The 24733-nt window shown below is 40.6% G+C and overlaps 1 protein-coding gene across 9 annotated transcripts in view; it reads right to left on the reverse strand.

Moving 5' to 3' along the window:
* REPS2 (RALBP1 associated Eps domain containing 2) overlaps positions 1 to 24733 on the reverse strand; it is a 268818-nt gene that overhangs the window by 207212 nt on the left and 36873 nt on the right. For all 9 annotated transcript variants that reach the window (XR_012092076.1, XM_073013858.1, XM_007991152.3 and 6 more), the window contains exon 2: positions 4432 to 4555. Coding sequence is in view for 8 of the 9 variants with exons in the window: in XM_073013858.1 (XP_072869959.1) it covers positions 4432 to 4555 (124 nt within the window). In the remaining variant the exon portion in view is untranslated. The remainder of the gene's footprint in view (positions 1 to 4431; positions 4556 to 24733) is intronic.

The raw sequence follows: 24733 nt of genomic DNA on the forward strand, positions 1-24733 counted from the left end.
GACAAGGTTGAGAATCAGTGCCTAAGAAAGATGATATGCAAACTGAGATGACTTCTGTAAAAACTCCTCTGGAGTTCCAGGAGAATCTGAATTCCAATTGTTTTAGTTTAAAGAGTGGCAGATGATTAAGACACCCTCCTCACATGTAGACATGCATCTCTTCATTCATTCATTCAACCAACACACACTGAGTGCCTACAATGCCCCACAATGCAAGGGGTGTCAGATCCTCTTCCCTCCCCCTTACACAAGCTGGACAAGTGAGGAAGAGAGACAAAAAAAACAGTGAAACCTGTAAGGAATATTTGCAAACTCTGGTAAGTGCTATCAGGAAACAGATGCTGGGAAAGAACAAAGTGGAGAGGAGATTGCCCTGCAGAAGCATTACCCAGCAGGCCCACCCAAGGATCACCTCACTTCCTAGGGATATGGACTTCTGCTCTGACTTACTGTTTACTCTTGGTTGGGCATTTGATAATCCTGAACGGGTAGATATTAACTTGGAAAAAACTGTTAGCTAACAAGTAATTCTTGTCTTATGGCAATGCAAATACCTTCATCTTAGAAAAAAGTACAATAGCCAGGTTGCACTTATATTACCCCACAGGGCATTAATTAGCTTTATACCTAATTTAGCAATTCTGTTCCAGCATCTTTTCTTTCTATGACTATAAATAAATCTGACTATACTTTCTTGAGCCAGTTTTACCATATGCTGGTTCCTTCATGAATTAATGAAACTGACAGAACTATTTTAGGTAGGATAACAGGGACAGACTCTGAATCCTGAAGGTTGGGAAGGAGCCAGCCAGGGGAAGCAGAAAGGAAAAACAGATCCCTGGGAACCCAAGACCGCAAGATAAAATGGGCATATGGCCTGCAGCAGGAAAGAGGTCACCCAGAAATGGGTAGAAGGCCACTGAGACTGGGTAACATGTAGTGAGCAAGGGGTTGAGGTTTGAGATGAGGATGGAAAAGCAGGGAAGAACTAGATTGTGTAGGGTGTTACAGATCAGGATAGGGACTTTGAATGTTTTACAAAGCACAACAAGCAAACTACTGGAGGGTTTAAAGGAAGAAGATGGAATAATCTGCTGTGTATTTTGAAAAGATAACACTTTCAAAAGTAGGAAAAGAGGTTGGGTATGGTGGCTTATGCCTATAATCCCAGCACTTTGGGAGGCTGACGCAGGAGAGTCACTTGAGTTCAGCAGTTCGAGACCAGCCTGGGAAACATAACGAGACCCCCATCTCTACAAAAAGACATATATACTAGCCAGGCATAGTAATGTATGCCTGCAGTCTCAGCTACTCAGGAGGCTAAGGCAAGAAGATCATTTGAGCCTGGGAAGCAGAGGCTGTAATAAGCCGTGATCACACCAGTGCACTCCAGCCTGGGTGACAGAGTGAGGCCCAGTCTCAAAAAAAAAAAAGTTGGGAGGCTGAGGCGGGCCGATCACTTGAGCTCAGGAGTTCAAGACCAGCCTGGGCAACATGGCAAAACCCCATCTCTACAAAAAATACAAAAATTAGTAGGATTAGTAGGGAGCGGTGGCGCATGCCTGTAGTCCCAGCTACTTGGGGGGCTGAGGTGGGAGGATCCCTTGCACCCAGGAGGTCAAGGCTGCAGTGAGCTGTGATTGTGCCACTGCACTCCAGCCTGGGTGACAGAGCGAGTCTGTCAAAAAACAAGCAAACAACCAACCAGCGGGAAAAGAGACAGCACAGTAGAGAAGAGAGGAGGGGCTAGGATGCCAATCCATTGTGGTGTCCAGGTAAGTAGTTGAAGGTTACTTGGTCTAGTAGGGGCAAAGAGATAAAGGCAACAGGGAGTGAGATTGGAGCCACATTGCTAGGACTTTCGATGGATTCTATTAAGGAGTGAGGGAAAAGGAGGAATCCAGGATGACTGCTGGGTTTCTGGCTTGTGCAGCTGCGGATGGTGGTAGCATTTACCAAAACGGGAAGGACCAGGGATTAGAGGTTCACACACGTACACACAGGTGCATGTTATTCATGACATAAGGGTATCCATCCACAACTCCCTGGGTATGACGCCCTGGGTGTGACAGGGCTAGCACAGTCTTTCAGATTAGGTTCTCACAGAGTGATCTCTTTGGCCTTCAAGATTTGTGTCATCAAGCATTAAGCTAATAGATTTCAAGCAACAAACTGGAAAATTCTAAGTGGCAGCTCAAAGTTTGGCCCAATCTTGCCCTAATTCTTATTCAACATATGCTAAATGCAAATAATTTTTATTCAATCAATCCTTAAATGAAGGAAGATAATTCAGAATTAACTCTGGGTATATATAAACCCTCAGAGGTTAAAAGGCAGCAACTGGGTTTATAAAATAAAACTGAGAAAGCCTTATATTTGTGATAAACTGTTAATCCTTTACACAAGTGATAACCTCAGCAATCACACTCCCTGACCTCAGGAAATTAAACTGTCAATCTGGGCACAAATCAGGTAAAAGACTTAGGTCTAACTTAAAATCAGTAACAAAAGTGTCAAAAGTTTATTCTGTATATAATAAAGCAGCTCTAACTTTCCCAGAAGATAAAATTGGAAGATACTATAATAAAGCTTAATGATCATTTACAATGGAATAAAAACTATCACTGCCTACCACAAATCCAAATTCAATGTGATGCAACTTTCAACTAATCAAAGTAAATGACCGCTATGTCTTGCAACAATGAATACTAAGCCTGCCTGTCAAATGACACTCCATCAAGAAACCTATTTCAAAGAACCAAATTCTGTCATACCAAGGGATGCCTTTCAAGTCCGATATTTTTTCCATTCAGAAAATATTCCATAACAGATTACCGTCAGCATCTTACTAAATAGAAAAAATTGAGACAAGGCTATTTTGCATAGAAATTAAGAGCATGGGGACTGGAAGTAGATCCTGGCTCCAAATTCTACTAACCTTATGTTCTTAGGTAAGTTACTCAACCTCCCTAAAGTTCAAATTTCCATATTTGTAAGATATGAACAACGGCAGCACCATAGTAGAGACCCGCAGTGTGCAGCCATAGTAGAGACTCGCAGTTGTCCTCTCCTTGCAGGCGCAGGAGAGAATTGTGTTCTCCCATCTGCTCTGCGTTGAAACGGATTAATGTGACAAGTTCTGGCCAACGCAGTGTGGGCAGCAATAACTTCAGTCATGTCTGGGCCAAAGCATTTAACCGCTAGGGTGAGATACTCTTTCCCTGGTGTGGTGATTATGGGAACAGGTGTTGTGTTGGAGGTGCCACAAGATAAAGCAGCCACGATCACATGGTCACCACATAGAGAGGGCAGCTGCCCTGGAGGGTCACCCTGACCCACTGCAAAGTGGAAAACGAACCTCCATCTTGTTGAGGCCCTGGGATTGTGGCATTTGTTATCGCAGCTTATCCTAAGCAATGCAAACTGACACAAGTACCTAATTTAGTAGGGTGTCATGAGAATTAAATGAAACAGTGTCTGGCACACACTAGCCCCCTGATAAAGATTAGCATGATGAGTGCCACCTCCTGATGGTTAGTGTGAAGGGCTTGGTCTTCCATAACCAGCCATCTATGGAATCTTCTCAGCCATTTGGATTGTCCTACGAGGTTTCCATGGGCTCACCATAAATCCTGATCCACTTGTATGTCTATCAGAGACTTCTCAGGACAGGTGTGAACAGTTAAGAGGTTTTTAATCTCAGAATGAGAAAAAGAAAAAAAGTTCCTGCATACCTGTACGGACATATGAAAGTAATCTGTATCAAAGTGAATTATCGAGGAACCAATCCGGAGGCAGTAGAAATACTGCTAACAGTTAGGGGCTTTGCTTTTTGTTTAAATTGTAGAAAGTGCTCAAGCATATAGTGGGCTGAGGGCAGGGATGGCAAAATGAGAAAATATTAAATCAGAACCTTAAGAAGATAAATTCATTCTGCCAAAATTTTGGTAGCACCCAAGTACTTACCAGCATCAGAATAGTGCTTTGGAAACAGAATTAAAGGCTGAGCACTGGCAGGGATGGGAAAGAGAAAAGGCAGAGTTCCATTCAAACTCGCTTATTACTCCTCCCCTAATCCCTAACAGAGCCTTCAATAACATTATAGATACCTCAAGTGGAAAATTAAACTCAATGTGATTATTTGCCACAGGCTCTAGAATTCCTGGCCCAATCTCATCCTGCTAAAGAATAAAATCTATTTTAACTGCAAATCAGTTAAAATTAACTAATCTCAGGTTACTCTCGGAATTTTTCTCCATTTACAAAAGAAAGAAACTAAGCTACCTACCTGCTAAGTTTTCTTATTTCATTTTGCAGAAGAGTTGGAGGAAGCAACGAGAAATTCCACAAAAGTTTAAATCCATTAAAAATGGTTCTCATAAATAAGCAACTCGCCATGGACAATAAAACATACAAATGTGAGATACTCACCACATTTAATACTCTCTATCCGCACCGGGAGGCCAGATTGTGCTGCAGCAATTAATTTCAGGGCAATGTAAAACTGTGTTGCACCAAAATAACCAACTCGCTTTGCACCACACAGTTCTGTGATCTGAGAACAGACAAGAAAAACAATGCTGAACACCCAATTTCACAACAGGAAAATGAGACAAGATAAATGATGAAATCTCAAGGATTTCACCTAGTGGCTAACCAAAAAAGTCCCTTAAGAACCTATGTGTGCCCGCTGGTCAATTTCCTCTTCTTCCTTCAGTTTACAGGGAGGTTTTAAATTCAGATTACTAAATTCTACCTACTCATGATGTTTCAGAAGTGAGCCACTGATTATTCCCCCTCTTCCAACGAGAAAAATAAAGGTGACAAAGGACAGCTGTTGCTCTACTTACAAAGGAGAGTGACTTTTTCAAGGAGTGAATTCTAATGTTCAAAGTCTAGAAAGTCACTGGGGTGAAAAGAGAACAGATTAGTCATTACCACTACTCATGGATTATTCTAGTTTATCTAAATTAAAAGTGAATTAATTATTTTTATAAAGTCCTCAGGCAAAACAATTTCCTAATCTTGGAAATTACACCTTGGGTGCTCAGTTCAGAGGAACAAAAAAGTTCTATATACACATTTTTCAAGACATTGCAATAATTGTCGGTTTCCATCCCATCACCTGGAACAATGACATCCTCCTCCCCACCTAGATTGAACTCAAATGTTACTTTGCTGTAGCTCCTTTCCACCTCCCCAATACAGTATATTTTCCCAGTGTATTCTCAGAATACTCTATCCAAGTATCTATTAATGTCCATCACATGATACACTGTCTTAGACTTGCTTCAAAATAAAAGGGGGAAGGTGAGGAGGTGGGGCACATGGGTGAAACAAGCATAACCAAGAGTTAGTAATTGTTGAAGTTTGGTAATGGGTTCATGAGGGTTCAATATCCTGTTCTCTGTACTTTTGAAAATCTCCATATTCAAGTTTTTTGTGACTATTTCCAAATGTATCACATTATAATTAATTATCTGTTTATCTCTGCCTCCCATTAAAATGTCTTCTCTTCAAGGCAGGGGGCAACTTCCATTCATCTCTTAGCATAAGGGTAGGCACTCAAGATACAGTCAACAAATTCTCAATCAAGTGAATGAAACCTACCCTCAAAAATAAAATGTCTCTGAATTTTATAATGTAGCCCTTATTGTGAATATATATATTACATATCTTAAGATACAGACTATCCCACACAAGGAAAAAAACACACCAACAACATTAGTGTAGTTCCAACATTGAGATAGTTGTCTTGCAGAATAACTCCTACTATTAAGAAATTGTAGGCCGGGCACAATGGCTCACGCCTATAACCTCAGCACTTTGGGAGGCCTCAAGGAAGATCGCTTGAGGTCAGTTCAAGACTAGCCTGGGCAATATAGCAAGACCCCATCTCTACTTTAAAAATAGGAAAAAAAGAAATTGTAATCCTTGGTATGTGAAAAAATTAACAACTATATTTTCATTGAGTGTTAATCTACTATCAGGTTAACTTTCAGTTGCTCCTTTACCATAACTACCACATCAAACTGGAAAGCTCTTTACTACAGGTAACTGAAATTGCTGGTGAAACATTTATGGTACTTGAAGACTAATACCTTAATCTGACATTAGTAAACGGCCTTATTTACCTGAAATCTGTCCTTTGGTCCCATATCACCACTAGAATCATTGCTTTGGAGCCAAAGTAGAATATATACACATAAGTGAGTTAAGCCCATAGGTTACTTTCCTTGCTCTTTGTACACCAAACCTCCAAGAGAGATACCACGAACATTCTGAAATATTCAAGCCTCAAGGAAGAGAAAAGAATTATAAGCCTTTGGAACTTACACATGGACTTCTGAATCAAAACAAAAAAAGTTAGTTCTGAAAGGTTTTTTTCATTCATCAAGGTTCAAAGTTTTCTAAGTTTAAAATCTCCACGGAAAAGCTCTAAGTTGTGGGTAGAAATGTTTAATGGTATCTAAAGAAAATAAGGTGAAAAAAAGTTTATCCCAGATACTCAATTAGTGGAGATGTTTTATATAATTGCTCCTTCAAACAGTCCAAATCACTGGGCTTTCCTCAAAATAAAGGGGGAAAAAATGAAAAGATTCCACTTCTCTTCTTTAGTCTAAACTCCAAACCTGTAACACTCCCAGCTGGATCCAACTCCCAGCTGGATCCATCTTAGGTTACACATTGTGCAAATTCCTAATACAGAGTAAGAACCTATGGACCAGTGTTTTCTCAGGTGGAAGGCAAGAGATGAAAAAAAGGAATAGATTAAATCAACTTCCTTACAGCTTACAGATGTACACTAAACGTCTGGGATGCTGGATACAAATCAGAAAAATTCACCGATCATTTGGGAGAAATCTGAACAAAGTTCTGGAAGAAGGTTGAAGGCCACTAACATAGCTTCCCTCCTACCTAATTCTATAAGATTAGGCGACTGTGCTGAGTAACTAGTCCACACATGTTCCAGTTTGCCTGAAATAATACTTTCTTTCCTGGCTGAAATGTAATACATTTTCAGAACTGTTCAAGGGTTTAAATAAGCTTCTCTCAAGTATTATTAAAGGTTTCCTTAGAAAGATTTTAAAATGTAAAAACTCTTAGTGGGAGGGGCTGGAAGAATTCTCCAAGAGCACCCCTATTTTCTACTCTCCCTCTGCTGCAGCTAGCAAAATCCAGATTCTATGCTCTCGCCTCGACTGTTTCAAGTCCTGTCTCAAGACGCGCACCTTCACACACCAGCTTCCACATTTCCTCCGTGACCTCTTATCAAAACCACATCACCCTCCAACTTCAAAGGGCTTCCAGGACTCTTCATGCCTTTCCTGTGAAACCAAGCATGGCTTCTGAGGTCCTCCTGTCTGGCCCAAACTACCTTTCCAACATTGTCATGTCTCTCTCCTCCCCACCCTGCAGCTAATGAAGACTTTAGTCATACCAGATGCCCATTTCTTTGCCTGCCAGGCTCATTCTTCAAGTCACCTCAAGACCAACCTTATCTTTGTAGTCAATTCCACATGGCATGTACTCTGCATTCCCATAACACTTTTTACTAGCTTTCTATCACATCCCTAGCCTTGCAACACAGCACAATTGGCATTTTGATAATTATCTCCACTGTAGCCCATCTCCTTCCCTATGCCCCAAGTGCCCAGCAGAAGACAAGAGTATATTCTTATTATTTACATCCCCTGGGGACTCATATTTTACTATGCCTGCTGTATGCTCAGTAGCTCAATAAATGAATGTTGAATTAGTCTTCACAGCCCGTTGCAGCAGAATCTTTCTTCTTCCCCTCCTCTTGTATTACTTTTACAAGTAGTTGTTAAATGGCCTTTAGTCATCTCACACTATATAGCCATAAGAGTTCCTGCAGGAATATAAGAGAATATTAATTTCTCTGTTCCCTTCCTGCTCAGCTAAGAAGATACTGATTAGGGTCAAGGCATAAGGAAAGGCAACTGCCATTCTTTATTCTGGCCCGCCCTAGACCTCATAGCCCAGGAGAATACTTCAGTGATGCCCCAGCCAGTCAGAACTCCAGAGATACACCTTCGTCTACTCAGCACAGCCCCAGGGGGTGTCAACCCTCCCCAAGTGGGCAAACTCAGCAACAGAAATACAGAAGAGAATCTGAAGTACATGCTTACAAATTGTACCTCAGCCTCTCAGGGAACAGCTGAAAACACAGGTCAACCTCTATGCTGGGTTTTCCCTTCCCATTCATTTATACTTTAACATTCAAGAGAGACTTTCAGTCCAGAGGGACATGGGTGAGCTACTCAAGAAAACATGAACCCCCATATCTGATTACCCAACATTAGGCATTATAGTATATACCTAAGCCAAACGACACTGCTAAAGAGAGGGCAGACAGGCAGTGCTGAGGTGTGCTTTCAGAGAATCCTACTAAAACCTTAAAGTACTTGTTAGTTTAACAAGTTTTGATTGGGCACCTCCCCATCAAAAGCAATGTGCTGAGTGCTATGCTAAGAACTGAGCAGCAATGCACAGAATCACCTATTCTACATACACAAACACTCACACACATTCTCTCTCTCCCTCCCTTCTTCCCTCGCATTTTGCCAAACCATCTGAAAAGTGAGTTGCAGACACACCTCATGACACACCCCCAAGTACTTTACTATTCACCTTCTAAGAACAGGGATATTTTCGTACACCACTGCACCATCATCACCACACCCAAGGAAACCAACTTTAACACAATATTATCATACAACATGATACGGTTTGGCTGTGTCCTCACCCAAATCTCAACTTGAATTGTATCTCCCAGAATTCCCATGTGTTGTGGGAGGGACTCAGGGGGAGGTAATTGAATCATGGGGATTGGTCTTTCCCATGCTATTCTTGTGATGGTGAACAAGTCTCACGAGATCTGGTGGGTTTATCAGGCATTTCTGCCTTTGCTTCTTCCTCATTTTTCTCTTGCCACCACCATGTAAGACGTGCCTTTTGCCTCCCACCATGATTCTGAGGCCTCCCCAGGCATGTGGAACTGTAAGTCCAATTAAACTTTTTCTTCCCAGTCTCAGATATGCCTTTATCAGCAGTGTGAAAACAGACTAACATACGACATGTGGTCCACATTCACATTTCCTCGATTATCCAGAAAATGCCTACAGAACTGAATTTTCTTTTCCACATCCAGGATTTAATCAATGTTCATGCACTGCATTTTTATCTTATTTTCCCTTAGTCTCCCCCTAATCTAGAACAATCCCCCTTGGTTCTTAATGACACTGAATCATTTAAGAATCCAGGCCAGTTGTCCTCAGAATGTCCCATGTTTTGGATTTGTCTGTTTTCTTGTGATTACATTAAAGTCAAACGTTTCTGGCAAGAACACCACACAGGTGACACTGTGATATAGTGAGAGGTACACAGCAGTGAGGGGCACACAATGTCAGAACATCCCACCATTGGTACTGATTTCAAAGCTTGGCCATTTGATTAAGGTGGTGACTGCCAGATCTCTTCATTGCAAAGTTATGTTTTTACATTGTACTTTAAGACCATGTGAGCATTCTATCCCTTGAGAAGCCAGTTTTAAAATCTGTTAAATGCTAATTTTCTAGGTAAGTCTAGCTAAATTATATCAGCATCTACAGAACCAGAATACTAATGTAAAATCACAAGGATGGGGGTAATATTTATTCCATGAGATAGGTGTCATTACACCCAGTTTATACACAAATAAACCTTCCCAACTCAGAAAGTTAAGTGATATGTTCAAGGTCACAAATTCAGAGCCAGTACTCAAACCTACATGCATCCAGGTCCAAAGCTCATGGTCTTTCCATTACATCAGTGGTTGGAAAACTACTGCTCATGGGTCAAATCCAGCCCACTGCTTGATTTTGAATGGCCCACAAGGAGAAAATAAATGGTATTTACAGATGAACATTTGCAATCGACTTGATGAAAGGGAACACTATTCTTTGAATCCCATTAAGCAAAATGTTATCCCCAAAATAAGAATGTTGTTGTTCTTATGAGTAGACCTGTATTACCAAAAAAAAAATGTACTCAGTTATTATATTTTTAATTTTGTCAATAAAAAGCTTGTGGACATTTATTTTTTCTCTTGTTATAGAATTACCTATGTAATATCTTTGATTCTGCTTCTTGGCCTGCAAAGCCTAAACTACCAACTGACCCTTTCCAGAAAGAATTACTAACCCCTGCCTAACAACGTGCTACTTCCCTGGGCTATACTTTATATCCTTTCAGATACCCTTAGTAGCCACGCAGAAAGTGTATTTTCTTGAAATAATCAACTGCACTAGGTAAATGCCAACTTAAAATACTGAAAACACAGTCAGATGTGGAGGCCCGTGCCTGTAGTCCCAGCTACTTGGAAGGCTGAGACAAGAGGATCACTTGGGCCCAGGAGTCCGAGGCCAGCCTGAGAAACATAGTGAGACCCTGTCTCTAAAAAAATTTTTTAATAAAAAATAGTGAACACTTCCATGAGAAGAAAATACATGTATTCACCTTCTTCCTCAGCTCCCATTTTTCACCCATTTATATACATTTGTTTAAGTTTTTCAGGAGCTTTCAAACAGGAGCTTCCTATGTTACTATAAACTTTCATGGCAACCAACCAGAGCAATTGGATGCCATAGTTCAGATATTGGCAAAATCTATGCAATAATTCACACACTAGAAATAAGATTTTGCTTTTTTAAAGAGAAAAGGTGTTATAATTCTTTAGAACCATTCTTTGAAAACATCTTTATGCATTTGTGAACACATAACAATCCAAGATGTAAGCTACTCCTACATTGCAAATCAATTTTGGAAGCGACATTATCTTTCAGATACCCCAAGATGCCATTTAATTTAGGGCTAGCAGGACTACAATAAACTATAAGCTAAATCCAGTCCAGATGCTAAATACAATCTCTATTGGCACAGGTTATAGCTCAGATCTGATTTGTCAGTATTCTTGGCCCAAGGCCCAAAACTCACCCCAGTAGCAAGGAAGACTCAGCCTGACACTCTGGCTCAGATGGAATCTAAAAAAGGAAAAGACTCTAGGCAAAAATAAAAAATAAAAAATCAGGAACATCACTACTGGAAACAAGGATCAGTATAGCATCCAGAAACCATTTGGCAATATCCATAAGAATTACAATTTACCTTTTGATCTAGCAATTCCACTGCTAGAAATTTATATTCCATTTTACATTAGCAAAATGACACATGTATATTGTCATTAATACAGTATTGCCTAAGTCACAGACTAGAAAACTAGAAAACAGAGGAATACCATCTAAGATATTAGTTTAATCAATTGTGGTTGATCCATACAATGGAATTCTAGGCAGCTCTAGTGGACATTGCCATATCTGTGACTGTCCATCATATTTTGAAAAGTATTTCTCTATTTGCTGAAATTTCACCTATTACAAGTCCCACCTCCAGGTTTAAAAGTTGAGAATAAAATTCCTAGACTCTATTGAAGCTAAGATGCAAATGTGTCACCCAGTCACCACTAATCAGATACATCCACACCAGACTTTGCTTCAGAAGTGAGAAATGTAAGGAAAGAGGCTCTGCTCAGAGCTACTTTTGCAGGTGTCACTGCTAGGTTGCCTTCCTGGTGCAGAGTGGAGGTAGAAGCAGTTGCAGTCAAGTCAAATACCTAGCATCTGCTGTTCAGTGGAGGCAGCAGCACAGGTGGCTTCCACTTAATGCTAGTACTATGTACGTCTTGGGGCTTTGTTTCTGGGCACCCAGATGCTAGCCTGTTCCTCCAGCCCTCCAAAGGATTTCATGAGTTACCTAAAATCCTAATCCCTTTTTGGCTTAACCATCTAGGGTGGACTCAGTTGTTTGCCATAAAAACGACCAACTAACCAAGAGGAAGCTCTTTATGTGCCAATATAGAAAAATCATCATGCTAAAGTGTGAAAAAGAAAAAAAGCAAGGTGCACAAAAAGCAGTTGGTATAGCAGGTATCATTTCTTCTAAAAGGGGGTTGAATATAGATGCATTTATTTATATTTTCATAAGCCATCTCCAGAAGTTGAAACTAACAAAATTGGTTTCTGGATGTCTCCAGGGAAGAAAACAAGGTGGCTAGGACACAGTGGGGAGAAAGAGTTTATTGTATATTATTTTGTACCTCTTCAATTTTGGATCATGTGGATATATTATCCATTTTTTTTTTAGGCAGGGTCTCATGCTGTCATCCAGGCTAGAGAGCAGTGGCACAATCATAGCTCACTGCAGCCTCAACCTCCCAGGCTCAAGTGATCCTCCCGCCTCAGCCCTCTGCAAATAGCTGGGACTACAGGCACGTGCCATCACACCTGGCTACTTTTTTAAGTGATCCTCCCGCCTCAGCCCTCTGCAAATAGCTGGGACTACAGGCACGTGCCATCACACCTGGCTACTTTTTTATTTTTTGTAGAGATGAGGGTCTCCCTATGTTGCCCAGGCTGGTCTTAAACTCCTGTACTCAAGCAATCTGCCCACCTTGGCCTCCAAAGTGCTGGGATTATGGAAATGAGCCACCACACCTGGCCATTATTATCTATTAAAAATAAAATTAGAAAAGTTGTAAAGAATACAACCTAACCGAAAGTCAGCAAGAAATACTATAAACATACCCCAGAACCATTCCCCTTCCATCTGATATAATTTCAAAACAAAGTATCCAAGAGGGTTTGAGTCCCATTTGGGTCACCAGGATTTTGTTACCCACACAATAGGTGGGTCTGATCACTTGGCAGGTTACAGTCCAATGACCCCAACCAAGGAGGATATAATGACGGGGTTTTATTACTTGCAACAAGCAAGGTGCCTCCCCAAACAAAGGTGAAAACAAGGCTTTTATTGGGCTGGTTAGCTGAGTCATTGTACACAGAGGTGGAGTAAAGGGAGTGCAGGCACCAATCATGCTTCTACATACACGTATAGAAAATGGCAAATAAGCACCTCCCTGGGTGGGATTTTTAGTATGGTTATGAGGAGAGTTAGCCAAAATTCATCTCCAACTCAGGCATCTCTGGATCCAGCTGGGCCTTTGCTTTTCCAAGACTGTGCTTCTACATGGAACTTTTTGAAACAAGAACTCAAGGTGTAACAGTTAAGCACATTGCAGCCTTGAACTCCTGGGCTTAAACCACTCTCCTGCCTCAGCCTCCTGAGTAGCTGGGACAAGAGGCATGTGCCACTGCACCCAGTTAATTTTAAAAAAAAAAATTTTGTAGAGACAAGGTAGGTCTTTTTTCACAGTACATACCCAAAACACTGGGGAACCCTGGGTTACAGCTGAACAAAGCTTCAAAAGTCTCCACTCACCAAACCCAGATTTAACTCACAAATGCAGTACTCTTTCTTCTAAGCAACAGAACAAAGCAGTAGTTTGCTTTATTAAAACTAGCTATCTGTACTGAAGGTGGCACTGTCTGGTGCGACTGGGTAACTGTGGAGAAGACACCTGACCTCCCTTGGTCTCACGAACTGGAATTAGCAGTCAGACTGAAACTAACCCAACAGTCCCATAGACAGTTGTTTTGGATAAACATAGAAACTGACCCTTCTGCTCTTAGAGCTTGAAACTTGTTTGTTTTATCTAAGTTCCTTCCTCAGGAAAGGACCTTCAGGCCTCTCAAAAAAAAAAGTATCAAAGATCTGAAACTCATCAGATCACTGCACCATATGCCTCCTTGTCCCTCCTTAGTTCATATTTTCTTACACATTGTTACATTTCTTTCCTGCTATATAAATCCCTAGTTTTAATCAGTCAGAGAGATGGATTTTAGACTGAGTTCCCATCTCCTCAGCTGCAGCACCAGATTGAAGCCTTCTTTCTTGGCAATACTTGTTGTCTCAGTGATTAGCTTTCTGTGTGGCAAGCAGCAGGACCTAGACCAAACCCCTGATGTTTCAGTAACAAGACTAGATAGAATACAATGCTTTTTTGAGATGCACAGATTCTATATAAAGGAATTCTATGGGTGAAATCTAAAATTATGGTTTCAACCTCTCCTTTTGGTATATACCACTTCTACTTTTTACTATGACTCTCAGTATACCTGCTACATTCTCCTACAAGACTGTAAGTTTCTTGAGGGCAAGTCCTGCATTTTAAAAATCATATTTGCATTCCTCACAACACCCACCCCATTGATTTCCAACTAGGACGGCTCATGAAATAAAATACATACGCATCCTGTGTTTTAACTCTTCATGGCATGATGAGAACCCCTACATATGGTGTTCTGTATCTTTGAATATTGAATTATGTGACTCTATCAATCTATTCAAATAAATCAATTGTTTAAAGTTTTAAAGGATCAGAGACTCCACCCAATCATAGGATATCAAGAAACAGAACCTCAGGTAAGTCATTTTGTAATTACCTGATTCCACGAAGGAAAGCCAAAGAGAAATACAACACATCCTCCCAGAAATTTACTCAGCTTGGTTGGGGGTGTTATATTAAAATCCAGAGATATGTTAATAAATCAAATAAGAATTAGCATGGTTCTTTAAAAAAAAAAAATAGAGATGGAGTCTCACTATGTTGCCCAGGCTAGCCTCAAGCTCCTGGACTTGAGTGTTCCTCCCATCTTGGCCTCCCAAAGTGCTAGGATTACAATCATGAACCACTGTGCCCAGCTGAGCATGGTTTTCAAAGATGAGAATTCAAAGAAATTCTATACTCAGACTAGCTGCTTTAGTTGCTCCTGACTCCCACAGTGTATTCTCTCCTCTGCTATTAGGGGGCCAGCAGAAAGGTCTGGGATAGTCAGTATAAAATTCATTAGAAGTAGGAACTGAGGTTCTTGCACAACTGATTGCACAACTATGATGGGCATACATAGGCTTGACAGAGTAATTCTACAGATTGTTTTATTATGCACCTAAATTGTTTTTTGGAAAGAGAAAGGATAATAGGTAGTGATAGCAGTTGATGACAATGATCTCTTATGACTTTTGTAAACTAGCCCTTCTTTGGCAAGTCAATACTATGGCTTTCCAAGCTGCCCAGCTGGCTGCACACATGCAGGCATGCATCACCACAGGGTCAGGAGTTCCTCGGGGTTGGCACCTGCCTAGGGCAAAACCAGGATCTAACAACTCAAGGGTGAGGAGAGGGAAAGAGGGCAAGGGAATGAACCACTGAGGCACAAAGGAAGCATATACCCCACTGGTTTAGAAGAAAAGAACAATAGACTCGGCAGTAAGAACTAACATTTACTGAGGGTAGACTATGTGCCAGGCACTAACTTAAATGCCAGAAATTAATGACATGAAGTAAACACACACACATACAAAAGCAGTCTTCACACTAGAACCGAGTTAAAATGCAATTACGGCTCAGATTACAAAAGAAAATTAGTTTTAGCATTCTGGCCCAGGTTTCGAGGCTCTGCATATCACAGAATTTTTGTACAGCTGGAGGCAGAGAAATCTCAGGTGAACGCAAATGTACTGCCAAATTATATAAAGCTTTAACTGGTTCTGGCAACTCAGACTTATCTCACCAGCCAAAGGATTAGTTTTTCAGACAATTCATTTATTGATATTTTTAGTGCTTTTCAAAAATAAAATTACAGATTGAGGTTATTTGGTATTTTTATAAGTTTGTTGATTTCAGTCTATTCTATATTTTATGCACACTTACACGTGCATGTGCACACACATGCACACACACATATACACATTTATTTTTTAGAGAAGTGAGTGCCTAAGTGAGAGGAATTGAGCAAGCCAGGATATTTCAAGTAAATGGAACACCAGTATATTACACACAGATCCTCGACATGCTTCCTCGGGGAATGAATGTGAATGGAAGTTCAGTCTCACATCACACTGAAGTTCTCTCTCTCAAGCCCAAATCTAAATATATTGAGATTCTCTAGCATAGGGCTAAACTCATACCATAAACATTCACTGTTGGCGGGATAGGCAATCTGACTTCATTAATTTGGTTTCTTTGTAGAGCTCCTAGTGAAGACCCAATCCAATTGTTAAAATAACAAATGCACCTCTCGCCTCTCTGATATTCTGGCAGCTCTCTCTGAGGAAGCTGGCCCTATTCAAAGCTGCCGGCTCCAAGGCACACTAAAGCTGGGGAAGGGCCTTTCTACTCTGTTCATGACTGTTCTCCCCAAAACAAGATCTCATGACAACCAGCACACTCAGGTCCCCTGCATCACCATGGCAAATCCAAACAGCTCTAAGGGGCTCTGCCTCAACTAACCAGAACCAAGCCCCAAACCTGTCCTGCTCTTGGCCCTCCTGTGACCTGATAGTCACATTATATTGCAGACTGACCTCTTTCTATGACTGAATACTGTGTCCAAGCTATACCCATCCATCCTCTTCCCTACCTAGACACTCATCACTTTAAGGCTTGGTCTTCCTCTCATCTGTCTTTGTCCTGCACCTCATCCTCAGCTACCTGCTGACACTTCCCTGATACCCAAATTCCTAAACCTTCCCCACTCTTACAACTCCTGCCACTGAGCAATGCTTGCCAGGACGTACATCCCTAGGAGCCAGGTAGATCTCCTCCTTCCTGGACTCCTCCTACTACTGGACACTACCTCCTCCTACCTGTAGATACTATTCCATCTTCCTAAACTTTCCACTGACAGATCTGATAAAATCTACCCATCCCCCTAAACTGACAGTCCCACCACAATGCATGAGCTTGGATCTAGGTCCTTATCGTTCCCAAGATGCTCTATCCCAAGTACAGTTCACTGTTCACAGTTATGAACAGGGTGGAATGGCCCTTCTCCAGCTGTAGTGCCCTGGAGCAGCCAGCTTTGAACCAGGCCAGCCTCCTCAGAGTGAGCTTGCCAGAAAGTCAGGGAGGCAAGAGGTACATTTATTATTTTAACAATTGGATTGGGTCTTCACTTAACAACTGAGAGAAATTCAACACAAAAAGGGCAAGCTGAGTCCTCAAAGAGTTTCTAATCTGGTTGGGGTGTGTGCATCGAAGAAGTCTGAGGGAAATGATCAACATTTATTGAACATCTATCACACACCCTCTAGGAATTGTGCTTTTCTCTTTATGAGTATTATTTCTAATATTGAAACGAATCCTATATGGATGGATTTGCAAATAAGAATTTCAAAGTTCAGAGAAGTTATCAGAGAAATTCTGAAAAACTAGAAACCATCTGGATTGAATGATCTTGCTGCCCAACAAGTTGTATTATAAATGTTACATGAACCATATTCACCGAGCAATTAGCCAACCCCTTAGATTCACACAGATACCATTCATTCAGTTCTCTTATGTGGCACACTATGCCAGTGAATGGAGTCTCTGGGCCCACCGACTGAAAGACACATACTCTTTGTACCTTAGCAGCCAGGGACAGATGCAAGTTAGGTCCCACTATTTCCTGGCCCTACAAATGGCTATCAGCACACATCTGTGAAAGAGGGAGCAGGTGTAAGGGGGACAACCTCAGAACTATTTTCTTTCAATAAAACAAGAACAAACCACAATGCTGGCTTCATCACAACTGTGCTGTAACCAACTGAGCTAACCAGAGTATACAATAGAAACTAATGAACATTTGCCATTTTTCTTTTGGCTGCCTTTTATCCGAACCCCTTGCCAGTGTTTATGAAATTTTCCACCTGCTTTCAGCTAAATAAGCTAAAAGTGTCAGATTCTCACTTTCCTGATTTCTTTTCCATCAGGGTATGGGCACAAGACCTATGCTCTGCCAGACACCACCCACACAGGCATTTGTTTATGTTTTTATTACTTCAATAGCTTTGGGGGAACAGATGGTATTTGGTTACATGGATAAGTTCTTTGGTGGTGATTTCTGAGATTTTGATGTGCCCATCACCCAAGCAGTGTACACTGTACCCAATGCGGTACCCAATGTGTAGTCTTTTATCCCTCACCTCCTCCCACCCTTCCCTCTGAGGCCCCAAAGTCCATCGTTTCATTCTTATGCCTTTGCATCCTCATAGCTTAGCTCCCACTTGTAAGTGAGAAAATACAATGTTCGGTTTTCCATTCCTGAGTCACTTCACTTAGAATAAAGGTCTCCAACTCCATCCACGTTGCTGAAAATGCTATTATTTCATTCCTTTTTATGGCTGAGTAGTATTCCATGGTGTATGTACGTATGTGTGTATATATATGTGTGTGTGTGTGTATGTATATGTGGGTATATATGTGTGCATATATACATCACACACATACATAAAACATATTTTTGATATATTTTCTTTACCCACTCGATTGATGGGCATTTGGGCTGGTTCCATATTTTTGCAATTACGAATTGTACTGCTATAAACACGCGGCACACGGGCATCTGAATCAGTAATGAGTGCTGTGAAACAGCAAGAACAGTAGATGATTGTTTTCTAGTGACAGGAGCAACATCCAGTTCCAGAAGCAGCCCCACACCCAACATCCAATGCAGGCAATGGTGGTGGTGTAGGTGGAGGCATCCAATATTCAGTAGCTACCAATTCTGTGAGGTTATCTGGCTGTAGTTCCGGCAGTACTGCCTCCTAGTTGTGCAGTTTTCAAGCCTTATCCCCAGTCTTCCTAAAGAAAGATGTAGCTACCCAATATCCTGCCAATAAACTGTTTTTCCACTTAGATTAGCCATAGGCAAGTTCTGTTATTAACAGGACTGTGTTACTAAGAATCTTGGGTTTTATAGAGGACAGGTCAAAGGTGAGCCCTGATCATTCCAGAGCTTTCAAACTTGGCTGTATCAATTATCTACTGCTGCATAACACACTACTCCAAAACTTAAGTGCCTTAAAGCAACAGCATTTATTTAATTCATAATTCTGGGGGTCAGTAATTTGGGCTGAGTTCAGCTGGACAATTATGCTGATCCGAGGCAGGCACCACTGATCTCAGATGAGGGTCACTTATGCTTCTGCAGTCGACTATTGGGTTGGCTGGGTACCTTCATTTTCCTCCACATAGTCTCTCTTCCTCCAAGAGGCCAGCCAGGGTTTTTTTACAAGGCTCCCAAAGCAGCAAGAAACTGAAGCTCTACCTCACACCTAGAATCAAAATCCACACAAGGTCTTTTCTACTATATTCCAGGTTCAGACCAAATCAACAGGACAGCCAAGATCCTAAGGATAGGGAAACAGACTCTACCTCTTGATGGGAAGAGTTGCAAAATACTGTGAGCATTTTGCAATATACCATACCTGACTGTTTGATAAAGAGTACAATGGGGAGGTTGTCACAACAGAGATAACACTAGGAAAGTCTCATTTATTAGAATTGCATATACCCAGAATCTGTACTCTCACCACCATTTCCATGAACCATTACCAACTCCAGCCACTGATACAACAATAGCTAACTAGAAGCAATAAACACACAGTGCTGAGCCAGCAAACTCCATAGCCTGTAAACGGTTTGTACAGGTCAGGCCCCTTGGATCTCTTATCCTGCAGGACGTACTAAAGCGCACGGACCATAGTCATGTGCCATGTAATACCAGCTCCCTGGCTTTGGTCTCTCTTTCTTTGAGCCTCAGTTTTCCTCCCCACAAGACTCAAAAATAACATTTTTTGCATATGAATAAATAGTCTGATCACTTCAGACAGAGGACTAGTTAACATCCCTAAGTTACAGAAAAACCTAATATAACTAGAAGGGAACCTAAAAAGGCTCTGCTCTGGATTTGTATATCACGATCTTTAAGAAGTTTAACCAAATCCCCCTTCCAAGAGACACTCAAATTGGCAGACCCCACAAACATTTATTTAATTGAAACTAGATGTTTCCTTGACAACTGTTGAACTGAGAAAGTAAAGGCTCCTGCAAGAAGTCTCCATGGAAACCGCCCAGTCCTTGCATCTACCATTCACCTTATGCTTTGGCTGGCATTCAAGCACATCAAACCAGCAATAAAAACATAAGGAAGTTGGAAGGACTCTGGGGCAATGAAGAATGCCTGTTTCATACAGTGAGATTTTTTTCCCTAGAAAAAGAAGGCAGAGTCAGTCCAAATATCTAAGGACTCAGATTAAGAAGCCTCTGAATGTTCAACCCATTTTTTAAAATACCCCATGTCTTAATTTGTTGGGGCTGCTACAACAAAATACCTTAGACTCAGTAATCTATAAACAACAGAAATTTCTTTCCATTCTGGAGGCTGGAAAGTATAAGATCAAGGTGCCAGCAGATTCAGTGTATAGTGAGGGCTCACTCTCTGCCTCATAGATGGCACTTTCTTGCTGTATCCTCACCTACTGGAAGGGGCAAACAAGCTCCCTCAAGTCTCTTTTCCAGGAACACTAATCCCATCATGAGGGCTCTGCCCTCATGTACCTCCTAAAGGCCCCACTTCTTAATACTATTTCAACATAGGAATTTGGGGGAGACACAAATATTCAAACCACAACATCCTAAAAATAAATCAAAGGCATAATATATTGGTTTCCTAGGGCTGCTATAATAAAGTACCACAAATTGGATGGCTTCAAACAACAGAAATGTATTTATTATCCCACAGTTCTGGAGACTGGAAGTTCAAAACCAAGGTGTCAGCAGGGCGGGTTCCTTTTAAGGGCTGTGAGGGAGAATCAGCTCCATGTGTCTCACCTGGCTTCTTGCAGCCTCAGGCGGTCCCTGGCTTGTAGATGCACTGCTTCAATCTTCATCTTCATAGAGGGTTCCCACTGTGTGTCTGTGTCTTCACCTGACTGCCTTCTTCTGAGGACACTCGTCATATTGGATTAGGAGTCCACTCTACTCCGGTATAACCTCACCTTAACTTAATTATATCTAAGACCCTCCTTCCAAATAAGGTCACATTCTGAGGTACTAGGGGTTAAGACTTTAATATATCTTTTTGTGGGGGACACAATTCAACCCAGAACACACAGCTTTTACATAAAGTATTTTACCTGTTCACTAAATATTGGTTAAAGCGAATTGATAGCTCCACTTATTTTGTAGCTTAATCTAAACAGAAGGTTCATACTTGGTCACACAAGCACACCTAGCTACAATCAAATGTGGGCAGTACAACCTTTACTCTGGGCATCCAGGTGCCCAGCTCAAAACTGGAGTTTCTACTTCAAAAGAGAAGAAGAGAATGAATATCTCCATCACACAGGCAAAGAGAAGAATCACTTGGGATAAACAAGCCTAGTGTCTGGATACCATGGCCCTTAGGTGAAAACCCACTGCATAAATGAAATCATAAAAGTTAACCATGCTCAGAAAAGACCTTAGAACTGACATTTTAAAACTGTGGGGTTTTTTTTTTGTTTGTTTGTTTTTTGTTGTTTTTTTTTTGTCTAACAAAAAACCAGAGGCAAGAGACACTCAAAGGGCACACAGTGAAGAACATCCCAAATTAGAAGCACTTGAGGGAAAAAGTCAATCATACACCTATGCACAGGGACTCACTCACATGGACCCACATGGCTCCATTTCATAACAAAACTGAACCAGAATTTCAGAACATCACCAAATGCAAAAGTGCTTCTTATTTAGCATTTGTGATTCTCTGACCCTGATCTTTTTAGATCCTGGAGTTCTTTTTCTTAAATACTTTTTTAATTAAACTTTTTGAGACAATTGTAGTTTTATATGCAGAAGAAATGATACAGAGATCCTATGTACCCTTTGCCCACTTCCTCCCAATGGTAACATCTTGTAAAACTATAGTGCAATATCACAACCATAATCTCAACATTAATACAGTCAATAGAGAACATTTCTATGCCCACAAGGACCCCCCCCCCCCCATAGTGCCTTTTTTTTTTTTCCTAAGACAGAGTCTCACTCTGTTGCCCAGGCTGGAGTGCAGTGGTACAATCTCAGCTCACTATAACCTCTGTCTCCCAGGTTCAAGCAATTCTCCTGCCTCAGCCTCCTGAGTAGCTGGGATTACAGGCGCCTGCCACTACGCCCAGCTAATTTTTGTATTCTTAGTAAAAACAGGGTTTCACCATGTTGGTCAGGCTGATCTCAAACTCCTGACCTCAAGCAATTCACCTGCCTCAGTCTCCTAAAGTGCTGGGATTACAGGCGTGAGCCACCACGCCCAGCCTCATCATGCCTTTTACAGCTATCCATTTTACTCCCGCCCTTGCCCCCTCAACCCCTGGCATGCACTAATCTGCTCTCCATTTCTACAATTTTGTCACTTCAAGAATGTTATATAAATGGAATCATTCAGGATTGGCTTTTCTCACTCAGCATAATTCTCTGGAGATCCATCCAGATCGTTGCATGTATCAGTACTTCACTCCTTTTTACTGCTGGGTAGTATTCCATGCTATGGATATACCAGTTTGTCTAACCAATCATCCACTGAAGAACATCTGTACTGTTTCCAGTTATGGGCTATTATGAATAAAATTCCTATAAAACATTCACATACTGGCATTTATATGAACATAAATCTTCACTTCTCTGGGATAAATGCCCAGGAGTACAATTGCTGGGTCATGTGGTAGTTGCATGTTTAGTGTCTTTAAGAAACTGCCAAACTGTTTTTCAGAAGGGCTGTATCATTTTACATCCCATCAGCAAAGTATGAATGATTCCATCATTTGATGCTGTCACTATTTTTTATTTTAGCCATTCTTATAGGAATGTAGTGATAGCTCACTTTGGTCGGAATTTACATTTCCCTAGTGGCTAATTATGTTGAACATCTTTTCATGTGCTTATTTGTCATCTGTATATGCTCTTCAGTGAAATGTCCCTTCTTGCATTTTGTCCACTTTCTAACTGGGTTGTTTTCTACTGTTAAGTTTTGAAAGTTCTTTACATATTCTAGATGCCAGTCTTTTGTCAGATACGTAGTTTGCAAGTATTTCCCCCCTACTCTGTAGTCTTTTCATTCTCTTATGAGGTCTTTCTCAGAGTAAGTATTTTTTATTTTGATGAAATCCAATTTATCAATTCCTTTATGGCTTTGGTGTCAGGTCTAAGAACTCTTTGCCTAGCCTTAGATCCTGAATATTTTATCTAATTATTTTTATAGTTTTATGTTTTACATTTAAGTTTGTGATACATTTGGAGCTATTTTCTATAAAACGTGTACTATTTACGGCAAGGGTTTTTTGTTGTTTTTGTTTTCTTTGACATACTGATGTTTCATTGACCTAGCACCATTTGTTAAAAAGGCTATCTTTCCTTCTCCGTTTAATTGCTTTGCAATTTTATCAAAGATCAATTGGGCATATTTCTGTTGGTCTCTTTCTAGGTTCTTTGTTCTGTTCTGTTGATCTATACATGTATCCCTCCACCAATATCACACAGTCTTGATTACTGTAGTTATATGTCTTAAAATCTTACAGACTGATTCCTCCTGCTTTATTATTCTTTTTTGAAATTGTTTCAGCTAGTCTAGTTCTTTTCCCTTTCCATATAAATTTTATATCTAAAAAAAAAAAATCTTACTAAGATTTTGACAGGAATTACATTAAACCTGTATATCAAGCTGGGGGAGAAATTATATCTTTATTATGTTGAGTCTTCCAATCCCAGAACATGGTATGTTTCCCCATCCATTTAGACTTTGATTTCTTTCATCAGTATTGTGTAGTTTTCAGCACAGAAGTCCTGTGCATGCTTTGTTAGATTTATACCCAAGTATTTTTTGAGTGAATATAAATGGTACTGTATTTTTAATTTCAGTGTCCATTTGTTTATGGCTAGTATGTAGAAATGCAACTCATTTTTGTATGTTATCTTATATCCTGAAACCTTGCTGAACTCACTTAATTAGGTCTAGGAGCTATTTTGTAGATTTCTCAGGGTCTTCCATGTAGACAATCATGTCATCTGCAAATAGAGACAGGTTTTTGTTTTGTTTTCTGAGACGGGGGTGTCACTCTGCTGCCCAGGCTGGAATGTCGTGATACAATCACCATGGTTCACTTGACCTCCCAGGCCCAAGTGATCCTCCCACCTCAGCCTCCCAAGTAGCTGAGACCACAGGCATGCACCAAAACACCCGGCTAATTTTTTTTTTTTTTAACTTTTGTAGAGATGGGGGTCACCCTACATTGCCCAAGCTAGTCTGGAACTCCTGGGCTCAAGCAATCCTCCTGCCTTGCCTCTCAAAGTATGAGTAGCTGTACCTTGCCAGTTTCATTTTTTTTCCTTTCTGCTCTGTATGCCTTTTTTTCTCTTTTTCTTGCCTTATTGCACTAGTTGGAATTTCTAGCACAATGTTGAAAAACAGTGATGAGAATAGACATCCCTGCCTTGAAAATGACCCCAGGTAGAACCTCAAAGATACAGCAAGAAATGAAGGGAAAATAAATACATATCTAGATAAATCTAAATTAGGAGTTGTCAAAGTAACACCTGCAGGCCAAATCTGGCCCACTGTCTGTTTCTGTAAATAAATTTTATTGGAACATGGGTACACACAATCATTTCCATATTGTCTATAGCCATTTTGGCACTATAAGAGCGGAGCTGAGTAGTTGTGACAGCGACTATAAGGCCTGCAGGGGTTAAAATAGTTACCATCTGGCGTTTACAGAAAAAGTTTGCTGAACTCTGATTAAATAAACAATGCCTGCATAAAATAATGATGTCTCGTAGAGTTTAATATATAGTATTAAAATACAAGGTAATAACAACATAGGTTAAAAGGAGAGATAAGTGGAGTTAAAGGTCTTTGCATTATCTATGAGAAAGATAAAGGTAAACATTAATGCTAATAACTTTTTACCAAAACATCCCCTA

Source organism: Chlorocebus sabaeus, chromosome X (genome assembly GCF_047675955.1).
Source record: "Chlorocebus sabaeus isolate Y175 chromosome X, mChlSab1.0.hap1, whole genome shotgun sequence".
In the NCBI taxonomy this organism is placed as follows: domain Eukaryota; kingdom Metazoa; phylum Chordata; class Mammalia; order Primates; family Cercopithecidae; genus Chlorocebus; species Chlorocebus sabaeus.